Source organism: Anabrus simplex, chromosome 1, assembly GCF_040414725.1.
Source record: "Anabrus simplex isolate iqAnaSimp1 chromosome 1, ASM4041472v1, whole genome shotgun sequence".
Classification (NCBI taxonomy): Eukaryota; Metazoa; Arthropoda; class Insecta; order Orthoptera; family Tettigoniidae; genus Anabrus; species Anabrus simplex.
Window position 1 is genome coordinate 1,279,331,139 of NC_090265.1, and position 21,030 is coordinate 1,279,352,168.

General features: G+C 41.2%; 1 protein-coding gene across 4 annotated transcripts in view; it reads right to left on the reverse strand.

Annotated features, from left to right (window-relative positions):
* Positions 1–21,030, reverse strand: part of dlg1 (discs large 1) — a 961,276-nt gene that overhangs the window by 447,987 nt on the left and 492,259 nt on the right. For all 4 annotated transcript variants that reach the window (XM_067137677.2, XM_067137678.2, XM_067137675.2 and 1 more), the window contains exon 5: positions 8,168–8,389. In XM_067137677.2, coding sequence (XP_066993778.2) covers positions 8,168–8,389 — 222 coding nt within the window. The remainder of the gene's footprint in view (positions 1–8,167; positions 8,390–21,030) is intronic.

A 21,030-nucleotide genomic window follows, 5' to 3' on the forward strand; every position in this document is an offset into this window, starting at 1 on the left:
ATGAAGGGCGCGAAAATGAAAGACTCCTTAGGCCTCACAAACCTCATACCGTCGGGGTCGGAAGATAAAAGAAATTGACCAAGAGAGGCATATAAGTAAGAAGATGAAAGTGAAGAGCTTGACACTATGAAGTAGAAACAATGTCAGACTCAGCTTGGTGAACCGTGGTCGCCAACCCACGCTCCCAATTTGAGAGTCCCTAGTCCCCATTTTAGTCGCCTTTTACGACAGGCAGGAGATGTCTTGGATGTTATTCTACCGCCTCCACCCACAGGGGGAGCATACATCGTAAAAAGTCTTTTGTATAGTGTCTAATGTTCGTTAGCGGTGCACGTGAGATCTGGCTCACATACTCAGACTAGCGCCGCGCCACCAGAGCGCATGTCTGTTTGCGCGCTCGTTCAAATCAAGGCAAAATAAGATATGCAGACATTTCGTTGAAATGTAAATCTAATGCAAACTGTTCTTGAGAAGAAAATAACCTCATATTATTTATAACGCCGGTGGTGCCATAGCACACCGGTCCTATCTCACGAGTCACCTCTGCTTAAGACAACTCGATGACTCACGAAGAGAAGAGAAGAGAAGAGAAGAGAAGAGAAGAGAAGAGAAGAGAAGAGAAGAGAAGAGAAGAGATGGTATTATTTTAGTCAGGGTTCTGAAGCAAGAATGGTCATTATAGTCATTGTGCATTTCAAATGAAAATTATTTTACAAAGGTAAAGGCATTTAAAATTACTACAATTAATTATTACTCATCTCCCATCGAGAGAGGGATGTCAAGAAGAACCGTAATAGGGATGGTCGTCTCAGTCCTAGATCGAATTAATTCTGGCTTCATGGTTCAGTATGCTACTTGTATTTACATACAGACAATTCTATGGAAGTAAGAGATGGTTACAGGAAACATAATTCTCTTAATCTTAGTAATTTTGTGTCAACATATTGCATCGCCTTGGAAAAGGATATTTTACATAACAATGCCTAAGCGTATGAGACTCAAAAAATATCTTGGTAGAATTCGTTAAAGAACTAACTTGTGCAATTACGGAGGTGGAGGAATGGTTCGATACGCACTGCATTGTATTCAATATGGTGCAGATGGAGGTCACACTAGTTCAACCCTGTTGTCCTATTGTACTCCCAGACTAAGCGATATGCATCTACGAGTACAAAGCACAACAATCTCGAGAAGAAAAATGTCTGTGAAACGAATATCATTTTGGATCTACGAGATTCGAGAGTAGCTATCATTTTGTCTGGAGAACAGCCTGAGAGCGTTATGGTAAGGAAAGAGAAAAATGATGGTGGAAGGACGGAATGAATATAGGGAGAAAGAAAGAGATACCGCCATTTTTCATACCCAGCCAAGCAGTAAATGTGGGAAGCTTGGTGGATGGAAGAAAGCAGCAGCAGACTTGACCATCACCTCGGAGTAACACACAATAACGCCGGCCACGCCTTCCTGCGGGACACAGGGAGATGAATGGCCAACCTCCTTGCTACTTTTACGTCCCACTAACTACTTTTTTTTTTTAACGATTTTCGGATATACAAACGCACCGGAATTTTGTCCCGCAGGAGTTCTTTTATGTGGCAGTGATACGAGGCAGCCGTGTTTGAGTACCTTCAAATACCACCGGAGTGATCCAGGATCGAACCTGCCACGTTAGGGTCAGAAGGCCAGCGCCTCAACCGCCTGAGCCACTCAGCCCGGCAAAGTCTCCTTTACGGCCATCGCAACAAATTAACTTACTACAAGGTGAAAGTAAGATATATTCAATATCAACAAATTTAAAGAAGGAATTGAAAAATAAATTCCACAAGTCCCCTAAATGAAATACATTCTTGTATTCGGAAACACAACGATAATCCCAAAACTACAAAATAGTTCCTAGATATCAATCATCACAATAAATAAATCTACAAAAACTCACTTGGCACATAATTAAGAGGTAGTACAAATCCTAAAAGCAGACATTCAAAACGTACCCGAGCAGCGCATGGAACAATTTCATATCAAGCCGCGTTATCTGATCTATTTATAACGAATGCTACGGAGCAGCATGGTCCTTTAGTTATTATTACTACTACCAAATACAGTATTTGCTACTACTATTATTATTGTTAATTTATTAATATTATTTTATACACCTTGTATCTCATAAATCTGGTTAGATGGGAGAGATAAGCTTGCATCCGGGGGATGGTGGGTTCGAATCCCACTGTCGGCCGCCCTTAAGATGGTTTTCCGTGGTTTCCCATTTTCACACCAGGCAAATGCTGGGGCTGTATCTTAATTAAGGCCACGGCCGCTTCCTTCCAACTCCTAGACCTCTCCTATCACATTGTCGCCATAAGACCTATCTGTGTCGGTACGACGTAAAGCCACTAATAAAAAAAAGATGGGAGAAAGGGCCAAACGGCACTTACCTTACCAGAAATAATAAATCTAATCTAATCTAATTATTCAGTGCTGCAACAATGTCATCCCCAACAACGGTCCAGACCATCGAGCCAAGGGGATCTGTTCGGTGCCCTTTGCAGTAATGATTGATGGGTTTTATCTGAGGCGATGTCTTGGGTTCCCTATCCGGAAGTATTCCTTTTATACCGTATCATCAAAGAATGGGTAATGGTAATTTATGGTGTTGCGGGAATCTTCTTCATACAAGGGCTAAACAAATCTCCACCGTTCCTTTTATCAGTTCATGAATATCCGTCATCTGTCCGTCAGTTTGTCGCAATACGCCGGATATATTTTTTACGTCCTCTCCTGTAAGTATAAAGTGGTAAGTGGAAGGAGAGGAAATTTGAGGGTTTTCATTTCTCTTCGCTGTAACATCAGTAACTGCGTTCTTGTTTTCTTTATTCTTCGATATATATAAGGTCGGAAGGATCCTCTTTATACAATTGTCTTAAACATTTATAACAGAATTCTGTTGTTTGATTTAACTGCCTTCTACTTTCAGCACTGTATGTCTTCAATAGCTATATCGTAAGAGGTTACGAGGTTTAGCGTATGTCAACCAGCAATCAAGAGTACTCCTATTGTTTAAACTTTTTCCATTCAGTGGAAAATCTTTCTTGTAAGTCCATGTTCTTCAAAATATATTCATTTAATCTCCATCTTCCTCTTCCGTGTCTTGGTCCCTACTCCTATTGTCTGATCTTACAGACAAACACACGATGATTTGAAAATTCCACAGGCCAGACATCTGTTTCCCTCACCTAACACCAAGAATGAGTTGTGCTAGATAAACGAACTTCGGGAGATGCGTTTCCACACCTGAAAGATGACATCTATTCAAATTTGTGCGATAGACGACGAAGAATTGTACTAGTAGCGCCACTACGACCTTGCAAAACAAGTTAGCTTTAAATACGCGCTGTACACTTCGTGAGCGTCAGTCATCATCCAGTGCTGACGTTGTGAGGTAAGTCAAACATGCCATTAAGGACACGAAGAAGGCAGTATCAGCACTTTACTTAATTTGAACAAGGCCGTGTACTAGCGCTACAAGAAAGTGGTTGATTTTTTCGCGATACTGCAGAAAGACTTGGCAGGGATGTATCCACAGTGCATCGGTGTTGGCAATAATGTTCACAGGAAGGCTCTGCCTCAAGAAGACCGGGGTCCAGCAGCACACGGGCCGCTACGGAGAGAGAAGATCGCTGTATTCGCCACATGGCTGTAGTGAATCTGCAGCAGCCATTACAGCTTCAGTTGGCACCAGAACTATAACAGTTCCGAGCCAGACGTCCTGAAGCGTTCAAGCCACTAACTCCGAATCAATGCCATCTGCGACTTCAATGGTGTCAAGCAAGAGTTCTTTGGAGGGCGGAGTGGAGATGTGTTGTGTTCTCAGATGAGAGGCGTATCTGTCTTGGTGCCTGTGATGGCTGTAGTTGGTAAAGAGGAGCCAAGCTGTCTGCGGTGTCGGCACACTGGACCTACACAAGGAATTACTGTCTGGGGAGCAATTTCCCTTGACAGCACGAGTATTTTCGTCGTTATACTAAGAAACTTCCCAGCTGATTTGTACGTCAGACTGGTGATTGAACCAGTTGTTCTGCCATTCATTCCCAGTATTCAAGGGGATGTTTTCAAACAGGATAACACTCGTCCTCATACCGCTCCTGTCACCCAATGTGCTCTACAGAGTGTCGACCCGTTGTCCTGGTCTGCGAGATCACCAGACCTTTCGCCAATTGACCACGTATGGGACACTATGGGACAACAAATCCAGCGTCACTCCATCCCACAAAATGACATACGACACCTACGACACATTGCATGAACATTTGCATGCTTTTGTTCAACATCGTGGCGACTACAGCGGTTATTAATGTACCACCATATTATATGTCTGAACCTGTGATCTGGAAATAATCAAATACGTTACCTAGATAATTGCTTAGCCTCAATTTCATTCCTCTAAACTAATGTATTCTTGGTGTTGGGATTTCATTTACCGCCATTGTTTATTATATCTAGTCATGAGGCGCCACTATAAAAGTAATAATACGTATACCCTGACGATGTCTGTTGCCTCATTTTCCATGTGTCTTCTAGACGTAACCCTTGTATTAAACCAGACAGAGCGGGGCAACCCTGAAACTGCCTGGTTTTGGGTGATAATACCGCATTTAAATCGCCTCCATTTTTATAAATAAGGGGAGGATCTCTGTGGTACAGAATAGCCGCCTTCGAATCCTTGCTCGTGAATCTCATGGAGCATACATGTTCACAATTACTAAATCAGGAATACGTATGTTGACTCCTCGTGAGTTTGCTAAGAAGGCTGGGACCAAGTGTGGGTATACTGTCTTCAATGTAGATGGCTGTGCCGCATTTGTGCTGGTTAACAGTAACAGTTCTATTGTATCCAGGAATGGTAGCAAGGTCTTCAGTTGCCACTTCTTTCAACACGAGGCCGACGAGAGAGGCCTGCTGCAGGTCTTTTTCTAGTAACGGCCTATTAGGCGACCTGCATGTCTGTGAAGATGAGGGCCCTACCTAGGATGATTTCTAATGTTCAATACGCCACACACACCCAGCCTCCGAGCCATTGGAATTAACCCGGCCGGGAATCGAACCCGGGACCCTCTGAACCGAAGGCCAGTACGCTGACCATTCAGCCAACGAGTCGGACGTCACGCCCACTGAAAGACATAAACTAAACGAACGCTATGAACAACATTTCCACAGCATTCATAACAGGGACTGGCTGTATAAGGAATGACATTACTAGCATCGCTCATTCCTCACTCACTTTCATATTGTCAAAGCCAAGGATGAGACTGGCAGAAAAATTAAAGTAACAAATATGACCTAGTCAATACCAGAAGACAAAATTCACTCTGCACTGTATCTTACCGTAGATTGATCTGGGTACATTGTGAATATTAGGAAAGCCAAATCAACGTATGACTTGTGGTGATTTTAACTGTCTGATGCTATGATACACGCAAAACGTACTTTTCTCATTCTGATGCGTTGTTGAATGACTGATCGTTTCTTTTGACTAACAGTGTAAAGCAATACAGAAATGAATGAATGAATGAATTAAATTAATTAATGAATGAATTAATATAAGTTATAAAGCAAGATGGTAGAGTTTCTTTTATAGAGCCTAACAGCTTAATATTTTAAACGACAATGGAACAGATGGCAAGAGAGAGAGAGAGAGAGAGAGAGAGAGAGAGAATATGCTTGTGTGCAGCTGCTAAGAAGTTAGGAGCGACCGTACTGGACGGAGTGTATTAATTTTGCAAACTTCAAAATGATTTATTTTCGGTAAAACGTAATGGAATACATCAAACTGAATTCAGCCGAACCTGACTGATGTTTTCGGGATTAAAATTACATTCACAATCCGAATTCTAACTCGAATATTCGTAATACATCCTTCTAATCTGGTAATGATCCTGGTCCTCTTGAGCCTTCCCGGCGATGTATGACTTCATCTCGCTCCTACTGAGTTCAACACCGTCGCTTAGTGTTGTCGAAAAAGTGGAAGTGGTTACCAAACCATCCTCTGACCAAGATAGGGTGTCGCTCAAAAGTTTCCAGTAGTTGAAAACTGTATCCAATGTGCTGTGCGGCATGCTAAGTGCCACTAATCTATATTATTTTACTGAAAAGACTATTGTTTCCGTAATTATTCACACAGTCACATGGTGAAACGTACGTCCCTGGTAGTCTGAACGTTAGCTGGAACAGTTTCCGGATTATTCGTTTAAGTGCGCCTTTTCAAAAGGGATACGTGCAAACGGACCAATTGATACTGAAAGTCTGGTCCTGACAGTCTGACATCAAGCCCAACTCATTCCCTAGTTAACAGATTTACTGCTTCATTGATAAAGGTAGTAACGTCATTAATTTTCATTATTTAAAAAAATCAGCTTACAGAAATAAACTTTTGCATCATTTTCCAAAAGTGACGGTAGCTAGAAAAATTATAATTTTCTTCCGAAGGGGTCAGAACCCTGATGACCTTGACGTTAAGCCAGGTCATAAACCATACGCTGCGAAAGGAAAAAATCAGTAAATTTCGTATTCCAAACTCGAATAAATTGGTTGTCGGTCAAAACCCTGTATCTCAGATCCACCCTACTTGTCGACTTTAAAATTTTTGAGATTTGTAAATTGTAGGAGTAAATAAAATGCAATTTTGACAGTCATTGATGAACATTTTCCATACTGTAAGAGAGGGATTAAGATGAGAACGACACATACAAACTATGTTACAAATCGTCGGACAGCTCTGAATGGGTTCCTAAATTTTATGTTGGAAATGACCAGAATGTAATGTAGCTATATGAGAGTGGGGAAATATGTCGCTCCCTCTCTATTTGGATATCTGTTGAGGTTAAAAATTATAAATCACAATAGGAATACAGTCCACTAGATTTATTAAGGAACAGCTACTTACAAAAATATAATTAGGTCTATTTAGGTAAAATGAAATGGCGTATGGCTTTTAGTGTCGGGAGTGTCCGAGGACAAGTTCGGCTCGCCAGTGCAGGTCTTTTGAATTGACACCCGCAGGCGACCTGCGCGTCGTGATGAGGATGAAATGATGATGAAGACGACACATACACCCAGCCCCTGTGCCAGCGAAATTAACCAATTATGGTTAACATTCCCGGCCCTGCCGGGAATCGAACTCGGGACCCCTGTGACCAAAGGCCAGCACGCTAACCATTCAGCCATGGAGCCGGACATTATTTAGGTAATGAAATATCAATTTTTACTCTAATCCAAGAATATGCTTCTTTCATGAAAGAAATCGCCGTTCTAGCTACTCGATCACTGACATTTTTTTCAGACACACTGAAGAATGAGTTTCCATGATTTTTTTCTGTTAATAGAATGAATTAATAACAGGCAAATTCGTAGAAATGTACTTTACTTGCTAGTGGTTTAACGTCACACTAACACATCGAAGGTTTTCGGCAACGCAAGCATGGGAAACGGCTAAGATTGGGAAAGTAGCAGCTGTTGCCTTAATTCAGGTAGAGCCCCCGTATTTGCCTGGTGTGAAAATGGGAAACCACAGAAAACCATCTTCATTGTTGCCGACGGCAGGATTCGAACCGTCTCCCGAATGCAAGCTCGCACCTAGCCGACCCTAACAATACGGCCAACTCCCTTGGCAAATTTACTTGCTTCTTAATTTTGAGTACCCTAACATATATGAAGAAAACTTATGCTTCCTGTTCCCGGATTTTCAATACACAGTTCAAAAAATTAACTTACGAATGTGTATAATGAATCCGAACGAGCTAAACTAAATCTAGGATACAAGAGGAACCCAGATGTAATAATCCTGCTATTCAAGAGTGCGTGTCCATTTCTGCTATCTTTCACAATTTGCTTCAAGCCGCACCGACACAGACAGGTCTTACGGCGACGATGGGATAAGAAAGGGCTAGGATCGGGAAGGAAGCGACCATGGCCTTAATTAAGGTACAAATCCAGCATCTGCCTGGTGTGAAAATGGAAAACCACAGAAAACCATCTTAAGCACTGCCGACTGTGGGGTTCAAAGCCACTATCTCCCTAATGCAAGCAGACAGCTATGTGATTCAAACCATGCAGCCACTTGATCGGTCATTTCAGCTATCACACCAAGAAAATGGAAGTGTATTCAATTACTTACCGAAGTATTCTTCACTGCTACCAATTTGTCTCCGACCATTAGGCGGCCGTCTATTTGCGCGGCGCCACCATCCATGATCTTGGTAACGTAGATGCCATTATCGCCCGGGATGTGCTGATTACCGATACCGCCAGCGATGCTGAAGCCAAGCCCTTTGGAGCCTTTAGTAAGTTCAATCTCCATATATCGAACATTGCCAGCTTGGCGTCGTCTTCGTACATACTGTGAACATAAAAAGCAGGTCAAGGGAAGGTTGTGGCTCGGTGCACGTAACCTACCGAAAAGTAAATGTAATTACGATAAATAAAGCATGTATAATTGAATCAAATTCCTAAGAAAATAGCAGCCAGAGAAATAAAATGAAATATTAAAATCTATTTAGAAGCTAGACTTAAAATAGTTTGACGCATTCGAGGTATGTATCTACAGAATAACAATAATAACTATTTGGGTAGGAATAATAAGCGTTGAGAAGAGCACAATGGAAAGAAATACAAGATATACAAAACATTTTGTTCATATCATACAGAACAATATTTTTGGTAAATGCATATCACTGCAAAATTATGGTACAAAAATAGACCAAGACAAAAATCTTCTAGAAGAGACCAAACACAAAATGGGTTCCTTATATAACAAACATTTATGAAAAGGTATGTAGAACAAAGACATATGTGCCTCCAGAAGCACGCAGTGGTTGTTAGGCTTATGACGACAGGAATTAACAAAAATGTGGCTCGTTGGATTTTAATTTCTAAACTAGGAATAAAAATTGATCATGAGAGAAATCTCAGCTATTCTACTGATCGCGTTCCGTAGTGAACAGCACTGCGATTGAAAGATGCACGAATGCGAATACAACGCATAATTATCCATTCATTAAAGCTTCAGAGTACATACTCTCAGATTTTTAATCACGTAGTTTACAGACGATTGATCCTCATGTTTCAAATATATTCTCTCAGTACATTAATAGCTTAGGGATTGCGAAGAACCGTCCGTCCGTCCATACATACCGTATATCATCTTCATCGTCAACTTTTACGCTTTACAACGGGCCGACGATCTTACGACAGGCAGGGGATACCATGGGTGCATTCTTCATCTGTGTCCCCCACCCACAGGAGGTTGTGTGTTTGGTCCGTGAGAGGTATTTTATTTTCCTCAAGTCCGTCGACAAGCCATGTGAATTTACTAATCGCCGCCGCAATCCTCTATTTGTAACTAGTTCTGTGGCATCATTTAGTTCTATACCTCTCATCTTTAAATCGTTGGAAACTGAGTCTAACCATCGTCGTCTTGGTCTCCCTCTACCCCTCTTGCCCTCCATAACAAAGTACATTTCATTTGGAGATTTCGAATCTGAATACGTCTGAAGCTGATTTGGAAGATGAAACCTCGTAAACATTTGCAGTTGTATCTCTTACATCTTTTTGTGTGGAAGTATTGGAGACTCCAATACTCCACCTCCAATACTAGTACTCGGATTTGCAGACAAAGTAGAAACGCCATCGGGCGCCATTTCACACTTATGATTTCATCCTCATCCCTTCAGTTGGCATAAGCATCATACTTTTAGATGATTGAGATCGTAGTCTTTCCAATAATACCCACTTCTTACATGTTTAACATTTTTTCGGGTGGAAGACAGACTTTTCTTTTGGGCGTCGCAATTTTCCGAACTCAAATCACTCTAGCTTTACCAAACAAGCTTTAATGTTCCTGAAAATTCTTATATTTTGAAAGAACCTCCCTTAAGAAATGTTTATACATTCATTACTTCGATCGATACACATGTTTGTGACTTATGAAGGTTCGAGTTTGACTGAACGCTTGTTTCCTACTCGACTACTGCGATTTCCGTCCTCGCTCCCTCACCTCCTATGCGCGTTCGCGGCGAGGAAGATTGAGTACGAACCAAGCGTTTTTTGATCCGCAATCTATTTAATGGCACCGAACTCATCTGTCCGGCTATTTTTGAAATGATCTTCCCCTTGGATACTGATTTTAAAGATGTGTTCATATCAAAAGTAGAGAAAATAAATGGTTATTGTGACTGTTGTTTAAAGGGGCCTAACATCTAGGTCATCGGCCCAAAAAAATAAGTCTAACAAGAAAATACGCGACAAAGTTCTAAATTAATCCATTTGAAAAAAAAGGACTTCCTTCTCATTCAAAATTGGTGTGTCTGAAAACTAATAACATTATCATTCAATATATTGATATTGACGAGCCAGCTACGTTGCATAATATTGTTAAGACGGTCACCCTCTAAGAGTTTTTTTGTTTAGCAAGCTTTCATTCCGTATCCTGAAGGAGAACGGCGGGCCTCTTTAGATGGTAACGCCCTCTCTCAGGCGAAGGAGATTTGTAAAGGTGTGGAGAAGATGACGGGGTACAGACCGTGGCCTCTAAAAAGATCTGTCCCGGCATTCGGCTTAGTGCAGGAGAATGGAAAACCACGCAAAATCATTCTAAGGACAGCCGACGGTGGGACCAGTCCCTCCGCCTCCCGGATAAAGAGCTGCAAGGGTAGCCAAAACTAGCCGTTGTTAAGCCGACGCCTACTCTACTCTCTGTTTTAAATTGAAGGTTGGGGAATTAAATCCCAGCACGCCTGATTGGAATTAGGATATGTTCAAATATGGAAGTGCGGTGCCAGTAGATATTTCACTGAGTCTATAAGTAAGAAGTAATAAAACTAGTTTAATTAAAAATAAGAACATGAGTTGAATTACTATGTAAACATGTTTTTGCCCTTGAAGTGCCCGGGCAACAAAGATACACGTACCTCGTGCAGAACGTCATGTGCCACCTCTCAAGCCATTAAGAATGCAAACATTCATCTTAAGCACAGTTTTCGTATCGCCTTTTGGGATCCATAAAGTAAGGCTCCCAGCTGTCAAGGAAGCGAACTTGGCAAACGGCGAAATGGCGTGCAGTCCCACGGCATATAGAAAATATTTATGAGCAATGAATCTCAATAAGAAAAAAAAAAAAAAAAAAATTAAAAAATCTTCGCGTTAGGTGCGTTACTTAAACTTCAACAGCTGCGCATTTCCAGTTTCATGGAAAGCGTCATCTTTTTCTAAAAATACAAGGCTTTATATCGAACAAGACTACATACAGTACACCCATATCTTGTGATGTTTTTCATGTTGAGGAATCTTACAGTCTTACACTGTAAATGTAGTTTCGTAAAACTTTTTGTTTTGTTTTTGGTGTTGCTAGTTGTGTAACGTCATACTAACTCATACAGGTTTTCGACAGCCGTGGGATAGGAAAGGACTAGGAGCAGAAAGAAACCGACCATGGCCTTAAGATACAACCGCGGCATTTGTCTAGTGTAAAAATAAACAACAAATCTTCAGGGCAGCCGACAGCAGCGTTCGAGTCCACTATCTTTCAATCGCAAGTTTACAGCTATACAGCCGAACTCTCTCGGTGAGATCAATAAACAAAAGTGACATAACGTTGGCGGTCTTTAGGAATGAACTACAAATATACATACTTTGTACTTGTAGAGAAGAAATAAAACGAAGGAAAATCAACAACTTCTCACAACGAGATTTATTTTCTAATGTTTAAACACAATATTGTAACATAGGATAGGAAGAAAACAGTATGGTACCCAGTGGAACAGGTAACATACTGAGTTTTGTGATATGGTCCTTGTTTATGCATACTTCAAGGTGTACATAATTTCTCGTGAAGATATAGTTTACTTTTTAACACCAACGTAATCTGTATAAGGAAAGTTACAGGGGTCCGTTGTCTGTAATTTCATTTGATTTGCCAATTTTTCAGATTTCTATCCGTTTTAGGTCAATTCAAGACCGTATCAGTGATTTTTAGCTTTCGTGTCCGTCCGTCTGCCTGTCTGTCTGCCCGTCTGTTCCACCATCACAGCGAAACGGCTCGATAGATCTCGACCAAACTTCATATTTAGGGTACACTCATCCAGAAGTAGATTTAGATATGCATATAATTTTTAATATCACTGAATAGACAGGGGGTTTATAGGAAAACCAGAATACGTTTTTTCAATTTTCTCTTATACAATTGATTTTCTGTAAAATCCGTACACCGTATGTTAAACTTCTCTTCATTTTAAACAACTTTTGTTAGTACATAATTTCGTTTACTATTATCTGCGGGTTTCGTGCTCTGCATTGAGTGACCGACAACGGAACTACCGGTTACCATGGCAACGTCTCTGGCTGTTTACCAGCAGGGAAGTTTTTTTCGAACCCACCATCTCCGGGATGCAAGCTCATAGCTGCGCGCTCCTAACCGCACGGCCAACTCGCCCGGTGGCAGGGAAGTAACGTTATGCCATTTTCGTCATTAATCCTGTAAGCTCGTGTTTGTTCGTTGCGTAGAAGGCGAGAGAGACGTTGAGCCCTTATTGAAGTGCTCATTTAATTAATCAATCATTTATTTGAGAGTACAGAGAATATTTCATTTTACTTGAGTCTTGGTAACTTGCAGGAACTATCTACATTCACAGTACATTTCGCACAATTTCAACAGGAAGCTTGGAGTCGAAGTCTATTTGTTCGCAAGGTATGTTTAGAAAGAAGGAATTTCTACACGACGCACCCAACTTAGAACAAGGAAATAATGTCTTTCCAACGGCCTGGACCAACGGAAAACATTTCGGAAGCCTGGCGAGAGGCTAGCAAATCATACGATACACGTGTGTAGTAAACATCATGTACGCGATGTTTTGAACCAATGATATGGTAGCGTCATTCCGATCTTGGCTCGGCATTGGTTTAAGTAAGAGATGGCCCCAAACGAGCATACAACGGCGTCTATGAGGACGAATTAATAAAATCGACGAGCGCGTGGGCAAGCCACCCTATTATTCGGCAGGAATCTGCGAAGGTAACGTCGTAAGAAGAAGTATATTTTCACGAATGTATCTTGATCGTGTGGGGACTTGTAACTTTTGTTTAAGATGCTCAGACTGCATTTAACTATTCATGAGATTTAACTTTGGGAGATGTTTATGTAGATTTTTATGCCTGTTTATGTAGATTTTTTGAAGACACAAACATCACAATTCCTAGTCCAGCATTTATATGTTAGAGCTGTGACAAAGTACAGACGAAGTATGGAGCAAATGGAGAATATTTGACCTAGTTACGGGGTTAGATATGCAGAGTTGTCACGCGGCTGAATGGGCACTGGTTTATCACGGTCAGTGAAAATTACCACGGCAGTAGTACAATAGTAACCGGCAGGTTGTCGTGACCCAGTTTTTCAATACCGCGAATGAACGGATGTTTTAGTCAACCTCCGAAGCAGCAAGACGAGACCACATTTCTACACCAGGATGAAGAACCAAGGACTGTCCATAGGCAGGCGGCTGAATCAACAAATAGATGAGTACTAGATTTGAAATGTAATTATGTAAGTGTGCACGTCTTTTAATGCAGCAAAGGGGATAGGTTAGTTTTGTTATTTAATTTCAGTATGTTTAGCTGTGGTCTGGAAGGACAACGTCCTATTACAGTAAATGTTAGGAAGCTTGTAAATGTAAATAACTGTAAAGTACATGTGGACCGGCTGCATGAGGTCGCAGCTTGCCTTCTTCATTTTTATTCAGATTTTATAGCTGAGTGGATAACGTCATTTCGTTTTATAAGTCAGTTCCTTGCTTTAGCCTCGTATAAATTTGATTTGTTTTCGTTTGATGTTTGAGACGAAGTGAACGTCTCGGGGCTTAAGTCAGGAAGGACTAGATTAAATTGTTAATGGGAGTTCAAAGTATACGAAAACATGCTGTCACGTTTCTTGGATTTATTGCAGGAAGTGTGAATGAGAATGAGTGAGATGGTGGAGTTTGGATCCACGAATTTTGGTAGCATCATCTTCATGATTATTTGAATATAAAGATGAGTGTGAATTAATGACTGATTCACGAGTTCGTCGAACGCAGTTTCGTATTCCTATAGTTCCGTTTTTATGAGTTTCGACTTGACAGTTACCCGGAAGTCAGCCGGTGGTGCCAAATTGCCACGAATACAAATAGCTTTTTACGATACCAACACGAACAGAAACGTAAATACTGGAATATAAGTCCATAATCAGTTATTCTTTGTAGCAACATACATGATTCACATAAGATCAATAATACACAACACATTTAGGATAAGGCTACAAGATAAAAATATGTCAATGCTCGAGCAGATAAAACATGAGAAAATTAAATTAAATTTCTACTCACCATGTAGAAGATCTCGCGTTGCTGTTAGATTCATTTTCCCGTAACGAAGGAAATAATCCTACAAAGCGAATATACCATTCATTTCTCAGTCACTATCGGCATTGTCATCATCTGTTGAGGTTTCACTCTCGCTTGACCCTAAAGAGATAATAGTCTTCAACATAATCGTCTGAACTACTTTATGCCCGTTCCTTCTGGCTATCCACCACATAAACTGGGTACTGGGGCTTGTTTTGTTTCAAGAGATGCATAAGATCCCCCTTCCCCATGTCATCGCGAACCGAAGTACTGTGCTCCTTCAACCACTTAATCAACTCATTCTTTCTAGCCGCCATTGTTGGTGCTTTGTCAAGAATGACTCTCTAACATTACAAACAATTTCTCGGGCCCGGCTCCTTAGTGGAGTACCTCGTCCGAAGGGCTTTCTTCTCTTGGGAGCTTCATCTTTAAACGTAGGCGTCGACATGACAGAACACCAAATTCTCACAAGGGCCTAAAATTAACCTACTATATAACTACCGAACGAAATGTTAAACTAAGCTACTATATAAAATAGATCACCTGTTACACACTATTTACTACACTATAACGCGCTATACCATTAAAAATACTAAACAATACATTTATAAACTCTACACTGCGAAATATAAACGAACAACAACCTAGCACAAAGACACACAAAGACCGCGAAAAGAACTGAGCACAATACAATACTAATAGCACGTGGTTACAGTAAACAACAAATCGACAACACTGCTAACCGCAACTGGAGTCTAACGCGCTCTATCGGAGCGATCGGCTGTCTATGATTGGCTGTTGATTAATTCACTTACCCTCCGCAAAAGGCAGCGCTCAAACGTCAAATCGAAACTCATAATAACTGAACTATAGTTCCAAATATTAGAATCAGTTTCCTTTAAAATTATTATTATTATTAATGCGAGTTTCTCGAGTTGTAAGGAGAAGATATTTCAGTAACTTTCAGATTTTCAGACATGATATATTGTCTATGTGGTTATTTCTAAGTTTCAAGTTATGTATTAGTACAGAGTTGGCCATCTTATTTATTCACCGAGCTCGATAGCTGCAGTCGCTGAAGTGCGGGCAGTATCCAGTAATCGGGAAATAGTGGGTTCGAGCCCCACTGTCGGCAGCCCAGAAGATGGTTTTCCGTGGTTTCCTATTTTCACACCAGGCAAATGCCGGGGCTGTACCTTAATTAAGGCCACAGCCACTTTCTTCCAATTCCTAGGCCTTTCCTATCCCATCGTCGCCGTAAGACATACCCGTGTCGGTGCGACGTAAAGGAAATAGCAAAAAAAATTATTTACTCAAGTTTAACTTTACGAGCGCGAGTGCTTTGATTTGTGACCAGCGCGGTGTTGTTTCTTTTCGTGAGAGCGAGTGTTACACGACGTCTTTATATTTGTATCAGTTTTTGCAACTGTTGGACACGAGATTTTTTGTGTGATTATGAGTATGAGGACGCGTTCCTCATTTGAAAGGCCTCCATTTTCATTATCAAGTAACTTGCCTCGGATAGACTTGTGCGCAGGTGTGTTAAGGGTTGGACCCTGGATGTTTTTTATTTTTTTCTGCACTATTTTTGGGAGACTGAATCTCCGCTTTTGAGTCATTCCGTCGTGTGGCTGGTGAGAATTGTGTGTGTGTCTACCGAGGGGAGTTTTATTTTAGCGGCCTCTACTTCGTGTTGATTTTATTGGTTTTTGTCCATGTAACTACGGTTGTTGCAGTAGACGAGCTTCTTATATCGCGACGTTTAGTTTTGATCCTTATTTTATGATATAACCGCACTGAGGAATATTTGTGTCATGCTATCTCTTTCGGAGACCAACGTTGAGTTATGTTTTGAAAGTTAAAGCCTACTCTGTTATTTTCATGAATATGTGTCATGTAATTTCTTTCAGGAATCCACGTTGATTTATGTGTGCCTTTATAAAGTCCACCGGTTGATTGGTTTTTGTGTCATCTAATCTATTTCAGGGACCTACGTTGAATAGGAAGTGATTGCTTTAAGTGTAAAATTTATTTCCTTTATGTTTTTCATCGAGACTTTAAGTGAATGCGAGGGACATAAATGCAGCATGCTTTTTCTTGATGAGGTCTGGAATATATGACATCATGTTTTTGTTATTTGATTGAGTATATTTGGCATTTGAGCCTCCGTGGCTCAGACGGCAGCGCGTCGGCCTCTCACCGCTGGATACCGTGGTTCAAATCCCGGTCACTCCAAGTGAGATTTGTGCTGGACAAAGCGGAGGCGGGACAGGTTTTTCTCCGGGTACTCCGGTTTTCCCTGTCATCTTTCATTCCAGCAACACTCTCCCTTCTCATTTCATAGCATCTATCATTCATTAATAAATCACTTTGGGAGTGGCGACCCCATCGTACTAACGGCCTATATCTGCTTCATTCATTACATCCCTGACACGGTCAATGACTGGAAAACAGGTTGTAGGTTTTCATTTTCATTTGCCATTTATGTTATTTTATTTGAGTGTGGTTTCGATCCACAGTGTTTTGTAGTGCTCATGAGGTTACTCATGACTGAGGTGTGTATATATTAGTAGGATGTTTTTACCACTCAGAGTAGATTTAGTGTAGAGTTAGATTAGTCTTTGTCTCTCCTACGCGCATTAAAACACGTCTTTTCTTAAGCTAAGAGACCCCCACTGCAATGTCAAGTGTGCAGGAAAGAGGAAGTATACTCATCTATATTTGAAAGAGTTAACAAAAACGATGCCAGGAGAGTGGTGTGAGCACGCTAGCCAAAGTGTTAAAGTAATAAAATTCAAGAATTTTTCCTTGCAATGCTAAGTATGTGTGTCGGCATACGCTTCTAAATTTTTATTATATTTGTTTCTCAAGATGGACTCTATTAAGATGAGAGAATGATCTGTGACATGTAATTTGATCACATTTGATATTTTTGCTATTTTTATTTTCTTGTTTAATTTTATTAATCAGCATATTTTTCCTCTAAACTGGCGTCATGCCTTGATGGTACAAACGGAGACAACGTCAAGCTGCCATTCTGCGGGATATTTGCGGAATACCGTTGGGGGTTATAATCGTCTTCGAATAGCACCAAGGGAGGCTGTTCATATTTCAACAGTACTGCGGAATGTAGGCCATTATTTCGCACCTTGACGCGTTTTATGGCATTCGCTATACATTTTACTGTAATTCTCTTCTATTTCCGTTCTCTCCTTTTATTTCTTGCCTCTGCCTTGCCTCTCCAGGCTTAAGTAGTAACACCATAAGTCATCTGTAATTGGTGGCTAAACGGTAAGTTGTATCACAAAACAGATAGTACACTCACCTTTCAATTTGGAGAGATCTAAAACTTTGGTCCTGTTTCTATTCCTTATACGTTAGATAGACCTGCATTTCTCGATTATAATCAAATCTCTCCAACTCGATTGTGCATGGCATTAGGAAAAGGGGCCCGTCTTTATACTGAAAACCCCCCATCTCGATTGTGAATGGCAGTAGGCAAGTGAGCCTGCAGTTATAGTACGAAACTCCCGAAAGCGCACTGTACATCTGAAGCAACGTATGCGGTCCTCCCCGTGGTGTTTCTCGGATAACACTTAGAGACATGCATTTTAACACGTTCAGTACCTGCTTCTGAGCGGGACACTTGAATGCCTGGACCGGCCATTTTCATGCCCGGCCCTCTTGACGTGCATCACCTAATACAATTTACAATTACTCCTAAACTATAAATGTTAGAATAATGATACTTTGTGCTTACTTCTTGTGAATATTTAAGGTGTGATATCTGGTGTGACAGGTTTCAAAATACGTCTAATTTTATACAGCCTATCTGTATTTTCGGCATAATGATTACCGTCACTGAAGTGAAGAAATGAAAGAATATGAAGGAAGCGTATTCGGAACATTGTTTTAGAAAAATATCGGAGTATGAATAACAGGGTCTTCGGTCCAGTACATTTTTATATCAGGATTTTGGACTAATCGGTATCCACGATTGGATGATCGAATTCTTTGGGAAAGTCTGGGGCACCGCACTTATCATTTGACTCGCGTGTAGATTGGTCTGTTCACACACATACTGATAAAATTCGTCATTCATGAAAATACTCACGTACTTCAAAATATCCTGCTTATTTTCTATTTGAACTTTTATACCTGAATTCTCTGTAAATGGTGGAACGGGTGGACAATAACTAGGATGATATGTATCAGGCACTTCACTTTTCTCTATAAGCATATCGGATTCGGGAATCGGTATTTCTTCGTCACCCTCACTTTCACTATCTGAGTCTATTTCAGGAATAAGTTCATCACCAGAACAATCATTGTGAACAATATCTAATAATTAATCTTCCGTATAAAACTTTGTATTATAAGCCATTATACTACACTCGGTAAGAACGACACGCACCGCATTGGAATATCAAGTACCGACTTGACGCGCTTGGAAGTTCTGAGATTTTCCAGCTAAAACTGCTGAGATAAACATGAGTCCACTCAACGCGAGGGTTATCTCAACAAGGTCAACCAACTTCCTGCTACAACCAGTAACGCTGACTAAGGTGTAAGAATGCATAGATGAATATAAACAGCATTGTTTCACGCGGAACATTAAACGTCTTACGCCGTCCACGACCCGCAGCATAAAAGCAAGCTTGAACGTCTTACGCCGTCCACGGTCCGCAATGAGTTAATATAACCTTTCTCACAGCGTGAACAGTAATTTATGTAGAAATACGTATACAGTGTAGAATGCCGTTGCGAAGCACGGCTAGATTTGCTAGTCCTCTATATTACACTAATCAGAGAGAAAATGGAAGGGATCCGACACATCAAAACATGAAGGTATCGGCCAAAGAAAGAAAAGGGCCGGGATGGGTCTGAAGATGAACGACTCCCTAGGCCTTGGGAACCTAATACTGTCGGGTTAGGAAGTGAAGAAGAGTTAACCGAGGGAGGTCGGATAGGATATACGAAAGTGAGGAGCCATGCACAGGTAAGTGGAAACAATGCCAGGACACAAAAGAGCCCCTTGGTCGCCAACCCGCGCTCCCAAGTTAAGAGCCCTTGGGGATTTCATACTCTTGAATACAACAATAAGATTCACAGGTTATTCCCGAAAGGAATGGATTAATTTACGGCTACTGAATGATTATTGAAATTAACCATAATAAGCGAGAACTCAAGCCCGTACATATTATGTTAAAATTACGTTAAATTTAACATATTATTTATTATTGCTTCTGATATTATAAGGTAAGAAAGGAGCATTATGTACCCATTTTAGGGAGTAATTAGATTTTATGGGACAAATGCATGTGGACTCTCGGGTCGATGAAAGCCTCGATACGGCCTCTATATCACGAAGGAAGTGCTCTGAATAACTGAAAATAATATTACAGTTCAGTTTCTGGAAGCTAGCTGTGTCAGACGGGTTTCTAAGGAAACGTACAAACTTATTATTGCCACAAAAATGTTTTAATGTATGAGGAAATGGCAGCTTGTATGCGATACATAGTCACAGCTCATTGGACGTGATACACCATCTACAGGATTGCGGTAGTAACAGTACAACAGTATTTGATATGCTTAAAATAAAGTAATATGTGTCCAGACTAGAATGCGAGAGCAGGAGTTCCACAGCCCAATTCAATAACCCTCTGGTAAGAAACAATACAATATACGAGGGAAACGCAGTTCTTTATTCTTACGGCCTTATTCCTTAGTGTAACATAATTCTAAGATCTGGCAGGAAATAATGGGATTGGGATAAACCTTCATTCTGCTCTACAGTCACAACACATTCGGTGCACAGTCAACACCAAAACACGAAAGAAACGCACTATTGTTGAACAGGTCGCTTACTGTGCAGTCCGCATTCAATTAATAGAAGAAGGTTTAGAAGATTTTTGCTATTCCCCGTTCACCCAGCACGCGTCCGTTAGGATTCCGGGGGCAATCAAGCGTGCTAACTTTCTGGATGGTTGCCACAGGTGATGGCGGGGAGGCGCCATCACTACGGGGAAGCCTGCTGCGGTCGCAGTTGGTACTCCCCCGCTGTACTTGTTAATATCGTCGGGGTGACAGCCGAACTCGACATGTGGTCACTGCTCCTCAGAACAGGGTTTTCTCTGTTTGGGGATTCAGTCCCGTACGTTGGAAACGACTGAAATTTCGGGGATATTAGCAAATACAGCGGATGAGGTGCGCGTCCGAAAGGATTCCGGGGGCGACAAAGCGCATCGACTTACTGGATGGTCGCCACGGGTGATGGCGGGGAGGGGCCATCACCTCTACGAAAACTTCCTGCGTTAGGTCAAGGAAGCAGGACACCCTCATCGTATTTGGTGATGTCCTTGGGGTGACAGCCGAACTCCAGATGAGGTCAAGGACCGTTGATCTGTTTTGAGAATCAGTCTTCGACCGAGTCGCGGGGGCGACTGAATCCTCAGAAGCATCACCCAATAAGTGTTGGGTACGGTGCGCGTCCGAAAGGAGATAAAGCGCGCCCATTCTCTGAATGGTAACCACCATAGCAACTTGCTGCATTAGTCAGTTAGATCAAGACTGAATGAATTAGGCCTATCCTTGGTTGATTCTTGTGTAA